The 21,146-nt window shown below is 36.6% G+C and overlaps 1 protein-coding gene across 1 annotated transcript in view; it reads left to right on the top strand.

Moving 5' to 3' along the window:
- LOC120932093 (dynein heavy chain 3, axonemal-like) overlaps positions 1 to 21,146 on the top strand; it is a 123,984-nt gene that overhangs the window by 61,521 nt on the left and 41,317 nt on the right. Inside the window, exons 7-10 of the mRNA XM_040344228.1 lie at positions 2,074 to 2,277; positions 6,788 to 6,922; positions 9,715 to 9,833; positions 15,959 to 16,163. Of these exons, the coding sequence (XP_040200162.1) occupies positions 2,074 to 2,277; positions 6,788 to 6,922; positions 9,715 to 9,833; positions 15,959 to 16,163 (663 nt within the window). The remainder of the gene's footprint in view (positions 1 to 2,073; positions 2,278 to 6,787; positions 6,923 to 9,714; positions 9,834 to 15,958; positions 16,164 to 21,146) is intronic.

Raw genomic sequence — 21,146 nt, 5'->3', positions numbered from 1 at the left:
CCAATGGAACATGTTTCAACCTTGATGATTTGATTTAAACAGGGGTTCTCTGACATTTAGGGTTTCCTCCTGGGTAAAGGCTGTCATATAAGCTGTTCATTATTAAATTTTTCATTAGTCTAATGTGTTGATGAGTTGCTTTGGAATACTCCACTTTGGCCAATTAAATAAATAACCCCATAGGTCTAAAGGGTTTTAGTCATATAGGTATAAAATGATTGTAAAAATGTTAACGCTGTGTCTGTTGAAAGAACCATGCAATGCATAACTGAGGACATATTGGCAGCTCAGTGTTTTTATATCTACAGTTTAGCATTTCTGAGCTGTACATTTACTTCAAATGAATGAAAATCCTATTGTACTCTTTTGATCATGTTTAATTCCCACTTTTTTTATTTTGTTACTGTTGCACTTAACATTTTGGACTGAACTTGAAATGATTTCAGCGGATTTTTGATGATTCAGTTTGATTTAGTTTATCAAAAATAATCTATCACCGCAGTGCCTATGTGTCTATGAATATCACCACAGTGTTCCTAAAGCTGCTGAGACTCCCCCTAAAGAACTTGTAACTAATCCAGTCACTTTGGAGATTATCTGTTAAAGATTAGTATTCTGAACTGGATTTGCTACATATGTATGAAGATATAAACATTGCATTATTGTCAGTCTAGCATGAAAAATGCATAGCATGTATTCTATAATTTGTATTCTTTTACAATATTCTCCATGTACAATTACAGTAGTGAGGATGTTTGCAGGCCATTTGTGCTAGAGAATTATAGGATCCCCTCACAGGAGTTGTTGGTTCTGCTGACTCCAAATGTCTCATGAGGTAGCTGGAAGAGTCTGTATGCTCTTGTTTTATACCTAATTTAAAATACATGAAATGTCCAACAGACAGAAAACCCTAAAAAAACTGTGACACCTGCATAGACCTACAAATCTCAGGTGGAGAAGTGGCACAGCTACAGTACGTTATGGCTAGATTACATTTAACCTTATGTTTTTTAAAGGTTTCACATTGGTGTTCTTATGAGTTCCATATGCATTACATGAGTATTATCAGATAATAAAACTAAGTATGTTACTTTATTATTTTCATAGCGTAAACTCCAGTGATTTCATTAGGGACCTGTTAATACCAGTACTTTAATGTGTGTTGAGCAGCCCATTCTTTTTCAATAGGGTGGTAAAGAATAGTAGGGGCACTTAAATCGGCCTTGCATCATTTTTACTACAGGTTTCAGTATGACTTTCCACCACACATTCAGTGTGAACAAGTATATATTGATCCTCCCCCAATATTTATTGCTTTGGTTGTTTTTTTGTTTGTTTTTACAGCTTTTAGAAAATGTGCATTGGAATCTGTATTTATGTACTACATGTGAACCAATTTTGAAAGGTTTTGAATACACAGATATCCTGCAGGCATATTTACACTTTAAAATTTGAAGAAACTGTGCAACATGTACATTTAAAAAAAAACACAGCATTTTGTGCATGTTCTAACCAATTGTGCAAGGTTGTAAGCTGGCCATAGATGTTAAATGGCTGTCATTTGTAGGTAATGACCCACCATTGAAAATATTGTTTTCTACAAGCCTCACATGAGTTGTAAGTTCCAATATGTGAACATTCTCTGCATGGACAACTGAGAACAATGAGAAATCAGTCAGACATGTTTAACTTGGCTGACTTTGTTGTTGTGTTGTCTTTTTTTTTGTAACTGATGCTTTTGTCTTTATTCCATGCACTTATTATATTTAGAACTTGTTGAACCCGTTATATAATACATAGGTTTCAATGAAATCAAGAATTATATATATCTATATAGATGTATATCTATCTATATAGATATACACACACACACACACACATGTATATATATATATATATGTATATATATATATATATATATATATATATATATATATATATATATATATATATATATATATATATATATATATATATATATATATATATGTATATATCAGTGCTTTTATTTGCAACAACATGAATACAGTGGAATAATTAAAATTGTTGTGCTTTATTTGATTTTTTTACCAGAAGTTACGGAGGAAAAAGATGGATCACTTATTTTGCTGTTTGGCGACACTAATGTCCAATCTTCAGCGAAGTATAGTAGAAGTGTCTCTTGCTGATCTTGTGAAAATGGTTGAAATGTATGGTAAAGGGAATCATTATGAAGGAAATTACCCACCAGAGGATGTTTGGCTCCCAGAAAACCCTCATCTTATTTTACTATTTTTGGTATGTTTTAAAATGTACATTTTATTATTTCATCACTAAAAAGTCACTTAAAGAAAACACCTGACAAATAATTAAAAAAAACATTGTTCTAATTATGAATTCATTAATTAAAATGTTTTTAAAAGGGATTGTCTTTACATTAGCTCACTGTAATCCCCTGCCCAGCAACATTAGGACTAAGAAAAAAGGCCAGTACTTTGGTCCAATTGAAGAGCTATTCCTTGCATATCTAACACAATTAGCATGCTTCCATGAGAGGAGGAAACAGGAGTAACATTGACCAGTGTCCTATTGCTCCTTCACTGGCAAATCAGTAGGATGGGTAAAGAAAGGGCACAAATAAAGCACATTTTTAAACAGCCTTCTTTTTTTTAGCCTTTTGTTGGAAAGTTGATTATTCTTACCTGGATTTCAGGAGGAAACATTTTTGAACTGTGGTTATATTGGACGGAACCAGAAGTGATGTCATGACGTCGCTCTGGTCCTCCTAGGCCATAGAGATGCGCAGAGGCCACCTTTCCTTTGCTCATCTCTGTGCCCAGCCACCAGCACCGGATTGGTTCCCGGATCTACCAATCACCCAGGTAAGCCCAGGAACCACTGGAAGGTGGCTGGAGTGCTCGCTCCCCCCTCCCACCGCTTTACTTCTTAAAGTGATCCAACAGCAAATACGCTGCTTGCACCATTTTTATCAGAAAGACCAGCTCTTAAGGAAAAAAAATATACCGGTTTATGGTATCTATCTGCAGCCGTGACCCCGGTATTAAACATCAAAGTAATTACGTATTTTCCTAGTTAGGCAGTCGGCAAGTGGTTTTAAATGAAACAAGTTGCAAAATGATATGGTGTACAATAAGCACTTGTTGCCAACTTGAAATCTAGTTAAGTAGAAAACCAAGAAACAGCTAGAGAATTGGCATCTGTAAGTGGCAAGAAAAATGAGATCTGTGAGAAACTGCTCACCACCGCTCTTCAGATAATCAGAAATTTGAATATGGGGTGCCCAAAGCTGTATAGATAATTCACACTGTACTGTATCTAAGTGGGCACTTTTTTTCCTTATAAGATGTAATTTGAGCTCAGAGACAGATAGTCAGATGTGTGGAAAAATTTCTCCTCACAATATCCATACTGTATGTCTGAATTCCTGCAAAACACCTTTTATCTGTGTTTTTTTAATCGTGTATGGAAAGTGACAAAATGTAATTTGCTATAGTTCATTTAAGTAGATTCATAGGGGTTGATTTACTAAAGGCAAATAAAATGTGCAGTTTCACTCTGCACGAGCAGTTGCTCCAGAGTTTAGTAAATGAGCAGAAGCTCTGTTGACTTTCATCATCCAATCATGTGCAAGAAAAAATGCTGTGATTGGGTATTCTTTGTAAATTGCAGAGTGCAATTACACTTTGCAAAGTGCACTGTCTATTTGCCTTTAAATAAACCCCATACTGTTCAGTAAACAAACATACTGCATATGTTAATTGAAATGTTACAAATACATTTCTAATAGTAAAGTTAGATGTAACTATAAAAAAAGGATGTAAATAATAAGCAACAAGCTTATGCCTTAGCATACACAATTCCATTCTTTCAAGTTCTCCTGACTGTCTTCTTCATAGATGTAAATATTCTTTCCCAAATTGTCCAGATTGACAGCTTAACGATAAGATGTGCTTTTATTTCTCTTTGTATGTTTTATACACTGGGTACATGCCTGACACATGAAAGATGTGACAGTCTCTTTTGTTTTCAAGTAATAATGGCACTTAGTCTGTGAACGTGATAAAAATCCATTTGATGGCATGAATTACAAATTGTTGTTTTCACAGAAGGCATAAATATGTATGTTGACAGTGTCATGCAACACTAACTTCTGTCATTCCTATCAGAATCCTGGCACTAAATCTTTAGTAGAAATCAAGCCTATTTGCAGAGCCATAAATACAGATGGCTTTAAAGCATTTTTATGTAAGCTAAACTGGGAAAATGCAACATGGTGCATACAAATATAAAACACAGCCATTTATTTTCTATGATATTAAAGTAGACCTATCAGTACCTTTGTTTTACTAAAGTGTGACATTTATTTTATGAAAAAAATTTTTTTGGAGCTTTAGTCAAGTAACACCCTACTAGGAACAGTCTTTCAATATCTGCTTCAGAGAAAACATCTGGCAAATGAATTATGATGTCATCAGTTTGCTGCAGGCACTTCTCCAGTCTCCCCTCCTCCAGTCATTACTCATATATACAATGTAATGTTCTGGAAGTGACAGAGAACTGATGCATGTGACAATGGGTGCACACAACCATTAAGATAAAGATTGTTGCACAGGTAAAATGGTTATCATGGCTCTACCATCCTAGGACCAGGGCCCTTGTACAGGAAGCACTTCTCTGAATAATTATAAATACCTGTAAGCATTGCACTTAATTACTTAGCATGCTTGGATTTAATACAACATATATATATATAACTCTAGTCCTACTTTACAGCAGCTCTGTTTCCCAAACATAATGGTTAATTGTAAGTATGTTTAAAAATAAAGCATATTTACCTATGTAGACAAATTGAATCATCTGACCTCAGATTTTAGTACATGTCATATTATTTGGCAATTTCAGTCTGAATGAGCTATGATGTCACATCTGTGTGTGTCTCCCGGTCCCAACAGCCACTTGCTGTTTGGGAAAATATTAAACAAGGCAAATTAGGGAACCTGACCCTAATGATATTTTACCTGCAGTTATCGGTGATAGAACTTATCTGTATAATTGTTTGAGAAAAGCTTTCAGGATAACAGAGTGCTTGATGAATGTCTAACCTTCTACTAATGTTTGCGCCCAGCTTTTCTGTTGCTTCCTCTACACTACTCACTTCTTAGCCCTGCTCACAAGTTATGTTCAAAGTCCCACTGGAGACAATAAACTTATCTCTGATCTTGCTTCTAACTTGTAACTTCTGAAATTGTAATATCTTGATACATCTATTAGGCACATACTGGAAAACAAAGTTTCAACATTAATTCTTCTATGGGTCTCTGAGATTCCCTTACTAGTTTATGCATTGTGATGTGGAGTCTCCCACAACAAATCACCTTAGATTGGTCATCAGGCCATTATAATGTTTGGCCATGGCTTCTCACATGGCAAGACATAATTCACTATAATTCACTCACCGCTGGAGGGACCAGGTTCTCTCTCTCTCTCTCTCACTGCCTCTACAAAACTCCTCCTTCACCCAGGAACTAGTGGCTCATCTCCAAATTGGAGAAACAGTCCATCAAAAACAGATAAAGCTCTTAGTTACACACTAGAGTTGGAGGAAAACTATCCAAAAGCTGTAAGTCCATTTTACATGCTATTACATTTGTTAGCTAGAAACCCCCCTATTTGCACCTATTTGATTTCAATGTTTTTTTCTTTAGCATTAAGTTACACCCAGCTATCATGCCCTGTCTAGTGAGAATACTTCAGTGATAACTGCAGTTATTGTTATTGAACAGATCAGGTTTTGACCCACAATATTATGTCCCTGATAATAAAATGTCTTTAAAGCGGGGAGGAACAGAAAAGAGGGCTTTTTGACAATAAATAATAGCAGACATCTTGTAATGTCTGCTCCTAGGCAAGTCTTTTACTTTTAATAGTTTAAAATGTCTGACAGGTTCATGTTCTCTAATATTGAAAATGTACCATAGGTCTCCAGAAGAACTCCTAGTTAGTCAACCTATTTGCATTGATTTCTCTTTTAAACTGGCTTGAAATAAAACAGCAGCACTTTGCCATCCTGTGTTTTAATGCCTTATAAATGTTAAGCAGTAAAACAACTTAAGATCTTGTTTAATTGGGTTTGCTTTTGGTGATATAAACTTTTAAGATTTGTGAGTAGAAGGCATATTTCACCTGTCAATTAGTAGGCTTTTGTCTAGCTAAAGCCATAAAGATTATGTAAAGCCTCATTCCTTAGGTGATCCTTAGGCTGTCATGTTATGACAAGCACAAATTAAAGAAAAAATTTACTTCAACAATGAAATGGCTGTTTTTTCCAAAAGTTAATGAGTGGATTACCAGAAGTAGCCTAGTTCCCCTAGTCTTCTCAAAAGTCTATTCCTCTGTGTGCAGCCTACTGACTCTTGACAATTATAAACTTTGAAAATAAAAACTTTTTTCATGTGACTATGAGGCATAATAGGCTACTATTGATGAATCAGTGAATCTAGATGTTTAAACGTAGTTATGATAACAATTTTGTCAATCCTCATAATAAATAAATAAATAAAAAAGTATAAGTTTGGCAATTAATATCAACAAACTTCCTAGTTTTCAATATAAAATAGTTTATACTCCTGGTTTATGTACTCATTAAAGTTATGTGTGAGGCTGCTCGTATGAGTAGTAACGTTGTCTTTTTATAAAACCACTTATATTGGAAACATGAGACTTATTTAAACATTTATTGTAGAAATATAAAATATATGAAAAATAAATAATGTTTTTGCTTTCTCAGAAACCATTTTTAAAAGAATCGGTTGTCAGCTTTAATCCATCCGTTGAAGAAATTGTCTGTGGCTTTGACAACACAGTGGATAGTTTGGTTATCAGTGTCCAGCAGATGGCAAGAATTGAGACTTTTCTTTTCCAGGTAATGTGTTACAAATCCATGCCATTCATGTTTCCCAATAAATTAGATAAATGGAAAGGGAAGGACACATCGTTTTTTCAGCCTTTGTTGAACTGTATTGTTTGCAAAACATGCATCTTTTTAATACTAGCACTCTTTGTAACTGACCACATCTAGTTTTTTCATATTGATGGGTGGGCAACTTACAAGAAGTGGGCCTTTTGCTTTTTCTCTAGAACTCACACAGGAAATCGGTATTCCTGATTAATGTGAAGTAGATGTCCTCAAGGCAGCATATAATAAACAAACACAGGCACTTGGCTTTCAATTGTTACATTGCTTAAAAACTTCAACTATTTAACAACTTACATAGCAATAGGCCTTATCCACAATAGTTCAATGCATATGATATTTATTTAACTTATTTTTAGGGGGAAAAAACATTGATTTTGACGTAAAAGCCAATTCACAAAGGTAATCACAGGATCACAGTTTCTTAAAATATTGGTAGCTTTCGGCTGGGAAGAACCATGAGCTTCAAGGATGTGTCTGTTGAATAAAGTAGAAAGGGAGGCATTTGAGGTGATGAAAAATAACTCTTCATTAGATAAATTAAATATTCATGGGAAATAAAGACTTTTGATATTTAAATGCTCATTTCATGAATGAGTCCGTGTTTTAGGAGAAAATTATAACAAATAGAATATCAAAGACTTGCATCTTAGTGCACTGAACATAATGTATTCTTTTGGCAATTTAGAGTTTAAAAAAACAATATGGTTTAGGCTGAATTCCTGTTTTATTTGTGATATTAGTGTATTAGTGTTGATACTATTGTACAAATGGGCCAGATTACTAGCTCACAGCAGCTAAATCCTAAAGAATGTTTAATTGTAATTCTAGGTTTCTAGTAGTTATTATAACCTCTAATCACATTGTCCAGTATTAAGTTAATTCACAATTATGGAACAGCATCAATACTGGCCTTAAAAATAAAAATAATGTATTAATAAATACAATAATATATTCATGTGCTGCATTATGCACTCTAAGGAAACAATGCCTATGATGTCTTGTTTCTTGGCTGAGTTTCTAAATTATATTTCAATAACATTACCAAGCTTGCCAAGAGGAATGGTTTTATATTGGACCATGCCTGAATAAAATATGTGTGATATCAAAACAGTGTTCTAAAAGACAAAATATATTGTATGCCAGTGTTACCAAACTACATTATTGTGAGTAAACAAGTACCTCCTACTTCCAATGTGCAAAAAAGTTGCCATTTTAGAGCTCTTGTGTAAATAAAAAAATAAGAAAATACCCTACTACCTGTCTTACCTTCCCTTATCCCTAAACATTTACCAGACTCCTTCCTGTCCCTGCTCCAAAACTGTCTTGGATGCAACACCACTCATATCACTTCAAGGTCTCACAGGAGACACTGAGGGCAAGGCCAATGTTCCAGTTGCTGTCAGTCTAACTCCCTTGAGGAGGGACCGGGGCCATGACTTACTAATGCTGTGTGTGTGTATTGATGGTCAGGATATTGCACTCACAGGTGCCTCCTTAGATCCCAATTTGCATGGAGGAAGGAGAAACTGTAATGACCAGCATAGGACTGGCAGAAGAGGAACTAAGGGATCTTTATATCTTTGCACAGAGTAGGCAAGTACTGTATGATCTCTGCATTATTTAGGTAAACACTAGCTATTTGCATATTTTAGGTAAACACTAGCCTGGGCAATTATTAGTATGCATATAGGGAAAATATATACAGTAATTAGAGTTTACATTATTAATAACTGCATGCCACAAAGATCAGCAGATCTGGAGATTACAGAAGTAATGTTGACCTTGCCCTTCCCCTAATCCGTTAGTTTTGTCTTTTGAAGCAAATGGTTGCATCAATGATCAAATCAACGCTTTAGGAGGCCGGCACAGCATTCATAGTACTATATACAGTACTTACATATTGCTCCAGCTATTTTTTGGTCCACTGAGAGTTTTGACATATCGTTTTTACTAAAGATAATCTAACTATGGTCAATAATAAAATTAATGCTCCCTCATCTCCCTAGATGATGAGGAAAAGCACAGTAATTTTACTATGGAATATTCTAAAATAGAGAAATCCATATTCCTTTCATCCTCCCAGTTCCAGTTGTAATGACTGGTTCCCAAAGCTGTCATTCTTGTAGCTCTGCGATTGGTCTTGTCACCACCATTTTCCCTGATGGCCACTAATGATCCTGCATTGTATGGGATGGTAAAGGAGTACTTACCCACATTATGTTACTGGATATAACAGGAACTGAGTGTTAACTGCCATGGGTGTGTATGTATCTGTGTTAGATAATCCACTAGTAAAAGTATCGTTATATTCTTCAACAGCTAGGAGACTTTATTTTTTTTTATTTATATCCAAAGCTTTGTTTATTTTAAGACCTCTGCCTTAAGCATTTTACATCATATGCTCTGTTTTAACTTTCTGTGTCTAAGATTCTGATTTTCATATGACATACAAGCTTTAGTCAAAATTGTCTGCTTTACAGTTCACATGTACATTTGATTGACTTACCCTATTCACCTAAATACATGTGATATATTATCAGCTTGTGTAAAATAGTTCCTTCATTACAATGATATACCTTTATATTTTAATGGTTGCTATTTTCTGGTATCTCAAGGATCGAGATGCCGAAATTCACAACAGGTGCATGATTCCTAATCAGTCTCTAGTGAGCAAACTACTGTAGAGCCTGCTCATTACAGCTTTCAAAGATAAACAATTGAGGTACTTGTATCTGCAGGCTGTAGATAATCTGAAAATCAAATACATCAGTTCAATACAAATCCATGAAGAGATTGTCCTGTCATCCAAGGCAAGAATAAGAGCTGTGATTGAAAATAACATGCATGGTCCAAACAGGTAAGTACTATCTAAAGCTTCCTTTCTACATTTGTAGTTTATCTACTTTATATAGGTGTGCACATAATTGAAAATAGACCATGATGACAGAATTATTAAAACAAAAACAAAATAGAAAGCCTTATTAGTACAAACAGTCCCCGCATTAATACACGTAAACTGCGTATATTAATGCGCCGGGTGCAAGTACGTTCGTGAATCGGCGTATCTCACTCATTTGCATATTAGAATCGTAAATCAATGGGAGCGCCCCTTGCAGCCAGCGTAAATATGCGCCCATGATACGACGGCGTAGGAAACTTACATCGGTCGGATGAAGCCTATTTACAGGCGTATCTTGCTTTCAAAGTCAGGCGCATAGATATGACGGCGCATATGTGCACTTATGCGGCGTATCTCGAGATCCGTCGGCGTAAGTGCTACGTGAATCCGGGCCAATATCACTATTTAAAGAAAAAATAACATACATAGCGTTAAGTTGATTCATTTAAATCTGCTTGGAGTTAGCTTTCAAAGAATACTTTGCTAACCTAGCTGAAAAATGTAGCCATTAAAGTAATTAAAACTTTTTAAACTTAGAGGATTTACGTTTTTTTTTTAATAATTACATTATTCTGTTTCTGATTGCCCTACAAAACAGGCAGGTCACATAAAAGGTAGTAACATTTACAGGCAGTCCCCGGTTTACAAACAAGAAAGGTTATGTAGGTTTGTTCTAAGGTTGAATTTGTATGTATGTTAGAGCAGGTACAATTTTTAAGTGTAACTCCAGCCCAAAAAAATATATATATTTTTTTGGGATAGCATAGGGAAGGGTTAACACCCCTGTAATATTTGTTTTGTCGCCTGTGCCTCTGGTCAGAAGATTTCACCTCATATCTATGCGCCTGACTTTGAAAGCAAGATACGCCTGTAAATAGGCTTCATCCGACCGACGTAAGTTTCCTACGCCGTCGTATCATGGGCACATATTTACGCTGGCCGCAAGGGGCGCTCCCATTGATTTACGATTCTAATATGTAAATGAGTGAGATACGCCGATTCACGAACGTACTTGCACCCGGCGCATTAATATACGCAGTTTACGTAAGTCGTATGTCTGGTGTAAAGTTATTCCCCATTGATGAGGAGCAACTCATGCAAAGGTATGGACCAGGGAACAGCCGTCGTGTTTTATGTCGTTTACGTAGTAGTACGTGAATAGGGCTGGGCGTAGGTTACATTCACTTCGTAGGCAGTGATTCGACTTATCTTAGGCATTCATTCCGATGTGATTCTGAGCATGCGCATTGGGAAGCGTCCACGGGAAGGCGCATGCGCCGTTCATTCGGCCCATCATTTGCATGGGGTCACGGTTCATTTAAATGGATCACCCCCACTTCCACCTACTTTGAATTAGGCCGGCTTGCGCCTATGAATTTACGTTACGCCGGAGCAACATTGGGAGCATTTCTTTTGTGAATACTGTGCTCGCCGCTCTGCGCAGCGTCGGCATAGCGTATATTCGATATGCTACGCCCGCATAAAGATGCGCCGCGGTATGTGAATCTGGGCCTAAGTATACATTTCAACTAATGTAACTAATGTAAATATCTGAACCTGCCCTGATATCAACCTCTGTGTAATCCCCAGCATAGCAGAACTGATATTGGAATAGAAGGTGTATAACGAGGACCCAATAAGAATCTACAGCATGCATATATGCTGACAGAAGGAGAGAGTAGATTTACTGGGTGGCATACTGCTAACCCCAAGAAAGGTGATCTGGCTGTTTTGCTTAAAACAGAAATATACTCACCTTCACTATAGCTAAGTGAGGTCTACAAGCTCTCTCACTGGCAGCTACATCACTTCCCAGTATTCTTCCAGGTTCAGGATCTTTGACTATCTTGATAGGTCATACTGGAATGCCATAACTCCCATCACCAGGAAGATTCCAGGATCATAAATTGAACTGGGCTTGCCAGCAGACAAGTATTAATCTTTTACTGCAAAATAGACATGCTGGGGTTGATTTACTAAAACTGGAGAATGTAAAATCTGGTGCATTTCTGCATTGCAACCAGGCTCAGCTTCCAGATTTTTTTGTCAAAGGTTAACTCAACAAGCTGAAGTTGGAAGGTTACCATGCACAGCTGCACCAGCATTTGCACTCTCCAGTTTTAGTAAATCAACCCTAGTATGTCTCTTCTGCAAGCAATAGAAAAATCTGCTTAGTTGGATTTTTTTTTATTTCTTTGTATAATTCCTGTTATTCCCCATATAGGAGGCGCAATTCATGCAAAGATATGGACCAGGGAACACAGCCGCCGTATTTTACTTCATTTACGTAGTACGTGAATATGGCTAGGCGTAGGTTACGTTCACGTCGTAGGCAGTGATTCGACGTATCTTAGGCAGTTGTTTCGACGTGATTCTGAGCATGCGCACTGGGATGCGGCCACGGGACGGTGCATGCGCCGTTCGTTTAAAGTACTTCTATGACGCTTGGCCCATCATTAGCATGGGGTCACGCCTCATTAGCATGACTCACGCCCACTTCCACCTACGACGGCTTACGCAGAGGGAACCCAGCGCAGTTTGGGAGGCAAGTGCTTTGAGAATTCGGTGCTTGCCTCTCTGCACGACGTCGGCGTAGCGTATATTGGATACGCTACACCGGCATAAATATGCGCCAATGTATATGAATCCGGGCCTATTTTTTTAAAATCACTCCCAAAATGCCTTTGCCTGGAGTTCAGCTTAAAATAAATTCCAATTAGGTCACATTTTTTTGTTCTTCAATGATAATATTTTCTTTATTTTTAATTTTACAGAGCCAATGGCTATATTTATAGTGGCTAGTTATAGTGTACTATAACGCAAACAAGTTCAGATGTCATAGCAGAACAAGACAGACTAAGGCTGAGGACAGAGGCAATTTGCTAACTCTTCATCAGTACACCTAGAGTCAATCACTAGAAAAGTAAAACCTATCACCATAATCTGCTAAATGTGTAATGTTGACACAAAGTGGGTAGAATGTACTAAAAAAAGTTGCATCAGACAGTGCAGGGGCTGCAGAGTTAGTTTACACTGGAAGCCCTGTCAGCAGCTTGGAACATTTTATGACATACAGGAATATATGCCTGAGGCCTCGTATACACAACCGAGGAACTCGTCGTAAATTAAATATTGTTTTCCTTGACGAGTTCCTTGTCAGGCTTTTGGAGAAACTTGACAAGCTTTCTTTGCGTACACACTGTCAAGACCAAATCTCCTCGTTCTCAAACGCGGTGACGTACAACACATACGACGGCAGGGGAAGTTCGATTCTACTGGCACAACCCTTGGGGCTGCTTTTGCTAATCTCATGTTACTGCGTGTTAAGTAAAAGTTTTGTAAGAGACGATTTGCACTTTTCAGACTGTTACAGCGTGACAAATGTGCTATCTCCATTACAAACGCTACTTTTACCGAAGGTGCGCTCCAGTCTCATACTTTATTCTGAGCATGCGCGGGTTTCTTAGCATACACACGAACGTGTTTCTCGTCAAAAACCAGCCCGACGAGGAACACGATGAGGAAATTGAGACTCCCGTCGAGGAAAAAGAGAACTTGTTCTCTTTTTTTCTCGTCGAGTTCCTCGACAGTTTTCTCGATGAAAAACATACACACGCCCTTTTTCCTCGGCAAAAATAGCTCTGCCACCAAGTTTCTTGATGGATTATGTCGAGGAAAACGGTCGTGTGTACGAGGCCGGAGAGTGGGTAACATGTTTTGTTGGTTGTGTACCAACACTAGCAACCCCTAGGTCATGACCTAAGTCAGCTGCCAGTAACAGTGAACAATGTATGTTTCTAATTCTTATGATAGAAGAGGTCCATAAATATTTTTTTAATCAATTTTACTTCTTTTGTTATGAGATTTCTTCCACTATTATAATTTCTTTATATTTATGTACTATGTGAAATATAGTCTATAAGGATGTTACACTACATAATGTACCTGGCTCTTGTGTTTAGGTATTGTATCCAATTTAAATGCAGATGTCTCAGTAGATGCTTAGCTGTATTGCGGAAATGAGTACGAGTAGACTTTTGGGAATCCAATTCTAAACCAAGCTATTTAGTCCATTAAAAGAATGTATTCTTTAGACAAGCTTCCTGTAGAGTTCAGTATTGAGTAGCAGGTGTATGATTCCGAAGTGCCTTTACAAGTGGATCAGCAGGGCCTCAATGCCATGTGTTCGCAAGAGACAGCTCATCTGTTTAATCCTTATGTTTTAGTCAACCTTCCTTATTATTCAGACAGAGCTTCTGATGCTCAGCTGGATTTTGACTCTCAGAATGAATTGATGGGATACTTTGATCTTGGCCATGTATTGCATCTGTTTCATCTTTCATCTTAATGTATGATCTTTCCAACCCCAGCTATTGCTCCTTTTTAGCAAACTCTATCAGCGTTGCTTTGTTCTTTGCTTTGGCAGTTCCTAACTGGCCAGTAAACCTAATTAACAAAAATACACTAATGATAAGCAAATAGAAAAAATGTTATAGGAAAGTTGGCTACCTATAGAATATAATGTTCACTTTAGTTGTTATGATGTAAAATCGTGATAAAAGTGGAAATTATTAAAATAAACAACCCATTTATAAATTGTAGGTATGAAAGGGTGTTTAGAGGTTAACATTTCTTCTATTATATATGGGATCACAAGACATAAACCAAATGAGAACAAGGAATGGTATAAAAACAACCTGGTCTTAAAGATAGAACTAATTATTCTAGCTACTCAAGAATTACCCCTTAATGCAGGAATTCTAGTGTTTTGGTACTTTCATTTTAGACCATACCAAGCTAGAAATGAGATTGATGAAACAGATTGCCTTACAATCATGGTTTATGTTGGTAAAAACCTCAGGCAAAGGATAACTTAAATTGAGAGGTTTATCAGGAAAATCTTTGATTTATGTTGCTTTATTTCTTACCACCATTCATTATCAATGGTGCCAGTTCTTTCTTAAGTCTTATTACTTTTCTTAAGGAATTAGATGAAAAGTGATAGCATTGATGGGCTTTTTATCATTGTTTGGGATTTAATAAGCTGGGATCTAAACATTTTACTTTTATTTTCATACTATTAACTTTAAACAACATGTACAATACAGTCTACTGGATTTTCTTTAAATACACTGTTGTGTTTTATACTGTATTGTCCCTGTACAGTATATATCAAAAAGACAGTAAAGGTGTACGGGTGCAGTAATAAAAAAGTTTCAAATCTGTGCTATACCAGTTTACTATTTGCATAGAAACTGAAATGTACTTTTAGGGTACTTATAAATATAAATCAATCCACACATCCTGTTGATTATGACAAATAATCATTCCTTTGATAATGACACATTCTTAATCATTTTTAAAAATGTTGTTATATACTGTAAAAGAAAATGCATATTATATTATACATATTACAACTGTACAAAATACCTAAAATAATAATAATAATACCTAAATAAATACTCCTTAAAAGGTTAATACCCAGCGCCTCCAAATTTCTAGAACTGTAGGAGAGGCAGGCAGCAGAGCAATTGGTTATAGTTTGTTTTAACAGTTTCTCAATCTTATAAAAGACTTCTTAGCTCTCTTACCACATGTCATTACATATCGTACCCATTTCATCACAGTATTAGATTATAGTATATCATTTGTATACAGTATATCCTCATTGAAATACGTAGAACAGAGTTACAAACATTATCACAGCTAGTAAAGCTGTTACTTGTACAACTGTAAGAGCAGTCTGAATGTGTGTCAATTGTACACAATGAAAAACAGCTTAGTTTAACCAAAGGCTGATCCTTAAGAGCTATATCTATTGGTACAATATAAAAGAGACATACAGCTATCATTTATGCAACTACCTGAAAACCATACGTTCCCACGTAAGCTTATATGAACGCACCTTTAAATTGTAGGTTACTTTACTACAAAAAACATTGCATGTTGAATGCTTCACTGAATTGAAAACAAAATGTCTACTATCTGAATGTCTTGTAGTCCGCACTGATGTGGTTTTATTATTTTTATTTGTTAACTGTTATTTTATTTATCTAGCAATGCATGTTATTTGTGTGCTTTAGATATGCCAAGGTGTACAAACCTTTTCTACAAATGCTCTCTCTTCAAACTGAAAAGCGTCTTCAAACACTTGCTCAAAAAGACATCAGTCTTAAAGTCTATGCCAGAGAACTTGACAGAATGAAAGAACTGGCATCAGATGTTGCTTTGTTGCCAGTATTTGTGCCCATGAAGATGATGCTGATGGATTGCTCTGAAATTAACCAGGTACATTATTTTATTGCTATACTTCCAGATATCACAATGTACATAGTGGGGTTGATTTACTAAAGACATATCAATTGGTCGCTTTGCAATGGAAGTTTAATTTTGCAAGTAAATTTGCTTAGTGAGAGAGGGGGAAATTCTGCAAGCTTCCATCATCTACTCATGACCAAGCAAAAATACTGTTTTTAAATAAAATTCCCTAGCACATGACTGGGCATTCTTTACAAAGTAAAACTTCACCAGATTCAGTAAGATCTGTGGCTAATTCCTTTGCAAAATACAACTTTCCTTTTGCACTAGACCACCAATTTGCCTTTTAATTGTTGTGGGTTTAAATGTTATACAATCAGATTTTTTTTCTTACCAGTTTTTAATAGTTTTGGTCCATTAAAAGTATTTAATAAACCATTATAATTTATGGTTTATTAAAAAGTATTTGCCTGGACATTTACATGGTAACCAATAAGGTTAGAGAATGAAATCAACAGATATTTCCAATAAAGTATTTTTTCTTGATTAACTTGCATGATCAATTTAGAGCCACATGCACAGACAGGAGAAGGGAGTGACCCATGTGGTGTATGTGCATAGCAAAATGCTTGATAATAACAGCAACAGGTTTCGTTATCACTTATTATTTAGCAGTTAGAACTGCTATGGTTCTCAAAACGTAAAACATCTGCACAGGTCTGTGCATTTAACACACACATATGAGACCTAGCTGTTACTGGCTAGCAAATCCTTCAGTAGCCTATGTTCTGGCTACTCTTTCCTCCATATTAACACACTTATACAGTGCCTTACGAAAGTATTCGGCCCCCTTGAACTTTGTGACCTTTTGCCACATTTCAGGCTTCAAACATAAAGATATAAAACTGTATTTTTTTTTTTTGGAGAATCAACAACAAGTGGGACACAATCATGAAGTGGAACAAAATGTATTTTAACAAATAAAAAACTTTCAGTGCAGCAAACTCTCTTCAGAAGTTCAGTGAGGATCTCTGAATGATCCAATGTTGACCTAAATGACTAATGATGATAAATAGAATCCTGTGTGTAATCAAGTCTCTGTATAAATGCACCTGCACTGTGATAGTATCAGAGGTCCGTTTAAAGCACAGAGAGCATCATGAAGAACAAGGAACACACCATGGAGGTCCGAGATACTGTTGTGGAAAAGTTTAAAGTCGGATTTGGATACAAAAAGATTTCCCAAGCTTTAAACATCCCAAGGAGCACTGTGCAAGCGATAACATTGAAATGGAAGGAGTATCAGACCACTACAAATCTACGAAGACCTGGCCGTCCCTCTAAACTTTCAGCTCATACAAGGAGAAGACTGATCAGAGATGCAGCCAAGAGGCCCATGATCACTCTGGATGAACTGCAGAGATCTACAGCTGAGGTGGGAGACTCTGTTCATATGACAACAATCAGTGGTATACTGCACAAATTTGGCCTTTATGGAAGAGTGGTAAGAAGAAAGCCATTTCTTAAAGATATCCATAAAAAGTGTCGTTTAAAGTTTGCCACAAGCCACCTGGGAGACACACCAAACATGTGGAAGAAGGTGCCCTGGTCAGATGAAACCAAAATCGAACTTTTTGGCAACAATGCAAAACGTTAAGTTTGGCGTAAAAGCAACACAGCTCATCACCCTGAACTCACCATCCCCACTGTGAAACATGGTGGTGGCAGCATCATGGTTTGGGCCTGCTTTTCTTCAGGGAAGACAGTTAAAATTGATGGGAAGATGGATGGAGCCAAATACAGGACCATTCTGGAAGAAAACCTGATGGAGTCTGCAAAAGACCTGAGACTGGGACTGAGATTTGTCTTCCAACAAGACAATGATCCAAAACATAAAGCAAAACCTACAATGCAATGGTTCACAAATAAACATATCCAGGTGTTAGAATGGCCAAGTCAAAGTCCAGACCTGAATCCAATAGAGAATCTGTGGAAAGAACTGAAAACTGCTGTTCACAAACGCTCTCCATCCAACCTTACTGAGCTCGATCTGTTTTGCAAGGAGGAATGGGCAAAAATTTCAGTCTCTCGATGTGCAAAACTGATAGAGACATACCCCAAGCGACTTACAGCTGTAATCACAGCAAAAGGTGGCGCTACAAAGTATTAACTTAAGGGGGCTGAATAATTTTGCACGCCCATTTTTTCAGTTTTTTATTTGTTAAAAAAGTTTGCAATATCCAATAAATTTTGTGCCACTTCATAATTGTGTCCCACGTGTTGATTCTTCCAAAAAAATTACACTTTTATATCTTTATGTTTAAAGCCTGAAATGTGGAAAAAAGGTCGCAAAGTTCAAGGGGGCCGAATACTTTCAAGGGCTGCTTGTTTTTCTTTTGCCACACTGTTTGCCCTATTTTTAGTAATCCTGTGACTAGCACACTTCCTCTCTTCATTTCTATGCCTTTTTCAATGTATCCATTGTTGTCACACAGGCTACACTTTAAACATATTTGTCCCTGTTCATCTCCAATACATATTGGATTATTGGGACTAGTAGTTTACACAATAAAGATAAGGTTTCTTTTATTTTCATTCGTAGTGACAAGATTACAACATTTTGTATGTACTTGCTGAAAATGTATTTAGCCTGAAAAGTAAAAAGAAATGCAGCTGCCACATCCAAAGACTGGTGAGCTGCAATACATAAACTTTTGTTTTTAAGTTCACTTTAAGTGTACTAATCTGTCCAGTATTTGGTAACAACAGTGTAGTAAAATAAGTACAAAAAAAGAAGAATCTGTTATGATATAAAACAGTGTTAGAAGATTCTGATGAAGCAACCATTGTCTGACTCACATGCCACATGTGGCATCTCTAGACCAGTAACTTTAGCTTTATACTTTGGCTACTGGCTTTGTAGAAAATTCCTTTTAAAATAAAGTAAGCATTTTAGTAATAACTCAAACTCTAAAGCCTTGTTTCCTCCCCTCGGTTTACTCGGCAAGAACCAGCAAGAAAACTCCTGGCAGAGCTTTCTTGCCGAGTATACAGAGCGTGTGTACGAGGCTTTCAGGTTTTTCAACAAGAAAACTGCCCAGAATCTAGACAAGAAAAATAAAGAACATGTTCTCTATTTTTCTCGTCATGAGATTCTCGGCAGCTTTCCTGCTGGGAAAACCCGAACGTGTGTATACTTACCTGTCGCCATGGAAACCCGCGGATGTTCGAAATGACTTTGATGCATGCGTGGTAGCTTCCTAGGTAGGGTGCAGAAATATGGTGGCGACGCTCGTCGTACGCGTTCTTGCCTTTCAAGAGAACCACAGTTCTTTTGAAAGGAGAGTCGGTACACTTGGGCGGCAAGAGATTCTTGCCAAGAATCTCGTCAGGGTAAACAATGTTTTTTTCCTGACGAGTTTCTTGCCCGTGTGTACAGGGCTTTATAGTACAGAATCAACTTTATGTCTATTACACTGCTTGACAAATTTCACATAAATGGATAAATGTCTTATGTGAATGAATAATATTTTGCAGATGTATGAGCTACTCTGAGAATTTTTACCTGACAGCATTGCAGTTGTTAAACAATCATGTACATTTACCTAAATATGGATTTAATGTTAAGGTCAACTTCAAGTTTAGGCTGGTGAGATGCAGAAGTACCAAGGAGAGCGTTAAGGATTGAGACATCTGTCCATCCTCTATAGCAGTGCCTAGACCAGGGATAAGCAATTAGCGGACCTCCAGATGTTGCCAAACTACAAGTCCCATGAGGCATAGCGAGACTCTGACAGCATCAAGCATGACACCCAGAGGCAGAGGCATGATGGGACTTGTAGTTTGGCAACAGCTGGAGGTCCGCTAATTGCTTATCCCCGGCCTAGACCCATCAACTTCTTGCTTCATATGTGGTTGGGCCTGCACATGGCTTGACTAAGTTGGTGTCTTACTCTATGTAAAAGGGAACTCTCAGTGCTGGATGTGCAGAGCTCCTCCAGCACACAGTACATTTTTGTGAGAAAGGAGCACTTATGTTTGCTATGATACCCACAAGAAATGTTGAGTTAGACTTATACCTTGCCACTATTAGGCTAAAAGTACGAATGCAAAGTTTCATTTTGGACATATATGTTTAATAACATTAGGTATCAGAGTTCTCACAGCCCTGTTAATATTGCCTGTAGAAAATGTTGACCATTCAGATGACTAAAAGGTTCTGGTATTTAATGCTGCCCACTACTACATCACACACATTTGACTCTTCACTGCTGAAAAGTAATAAATGATTGCAATCTCTGCTGCTGCAGTCTGAGCCTCTGATGCCCCTGTGGCACTAAACAATAGAAAAGTAGATCAAGGTAAAGGATTTGCTAGACAATGAGCCACTCGTCTCAGATATATATTTTTATCACTTCCCTTTATGGGTTTTTTGTGTCACAGACAACCTTATAATGGAAGAAATTCAGTTTTCAGTTTATTTACCATTTTCAGTTTCAGAATGTCTCCTACAATGTCACATCAACCTGCATTGTAAAAATAAAATTGCTATTTACCCATGAGTTTTCTTACAAGGTCTTGTGTAATATGATATTAATGATATGTAGATATATTCAGATTATTCTGAGAATAAGGGACAGAATAATTCATGGCAACCAATCAACTTCTTTCTTTTAAGTATATGTGTGTTTAAACATATAACATATATATATATATATATATATATATATATATATATATATATATATATATATATATATATATATATATATATATATATATATATATATATATATATATATATATATATCAATCAGATCAGGCAGAGCCCATATAACCCATTGCTGTGCATTAAGCTGCATCATTAGAGCACCATACAGGATAATATAATGGTTTCTCAGCATATTTCTATCATTGTAAACACTCACATTATTGTTATAATGTCATTGCTAAATCATTTTAATGTGTAAAAAAGCTATTTTAAAAAAGTCACTTCTCATAGAAGAATGTACC

Source organism: Rana temporaria, chromosome 3 (assembly GCF_905171775.1).
Source record: "Rana temporaria chromosome 3, aRanTem1.1, whole genome shotgun sequence".
NCBI classification, from domain to species: Eukaryota; Metazoa; Chordata; class Amphibia; order Anura; family Ranidae; genus Rana; species Rana temporaria.
This window is presented reverse-complemented; position numbering and strand designations above follow the sequence as displayed.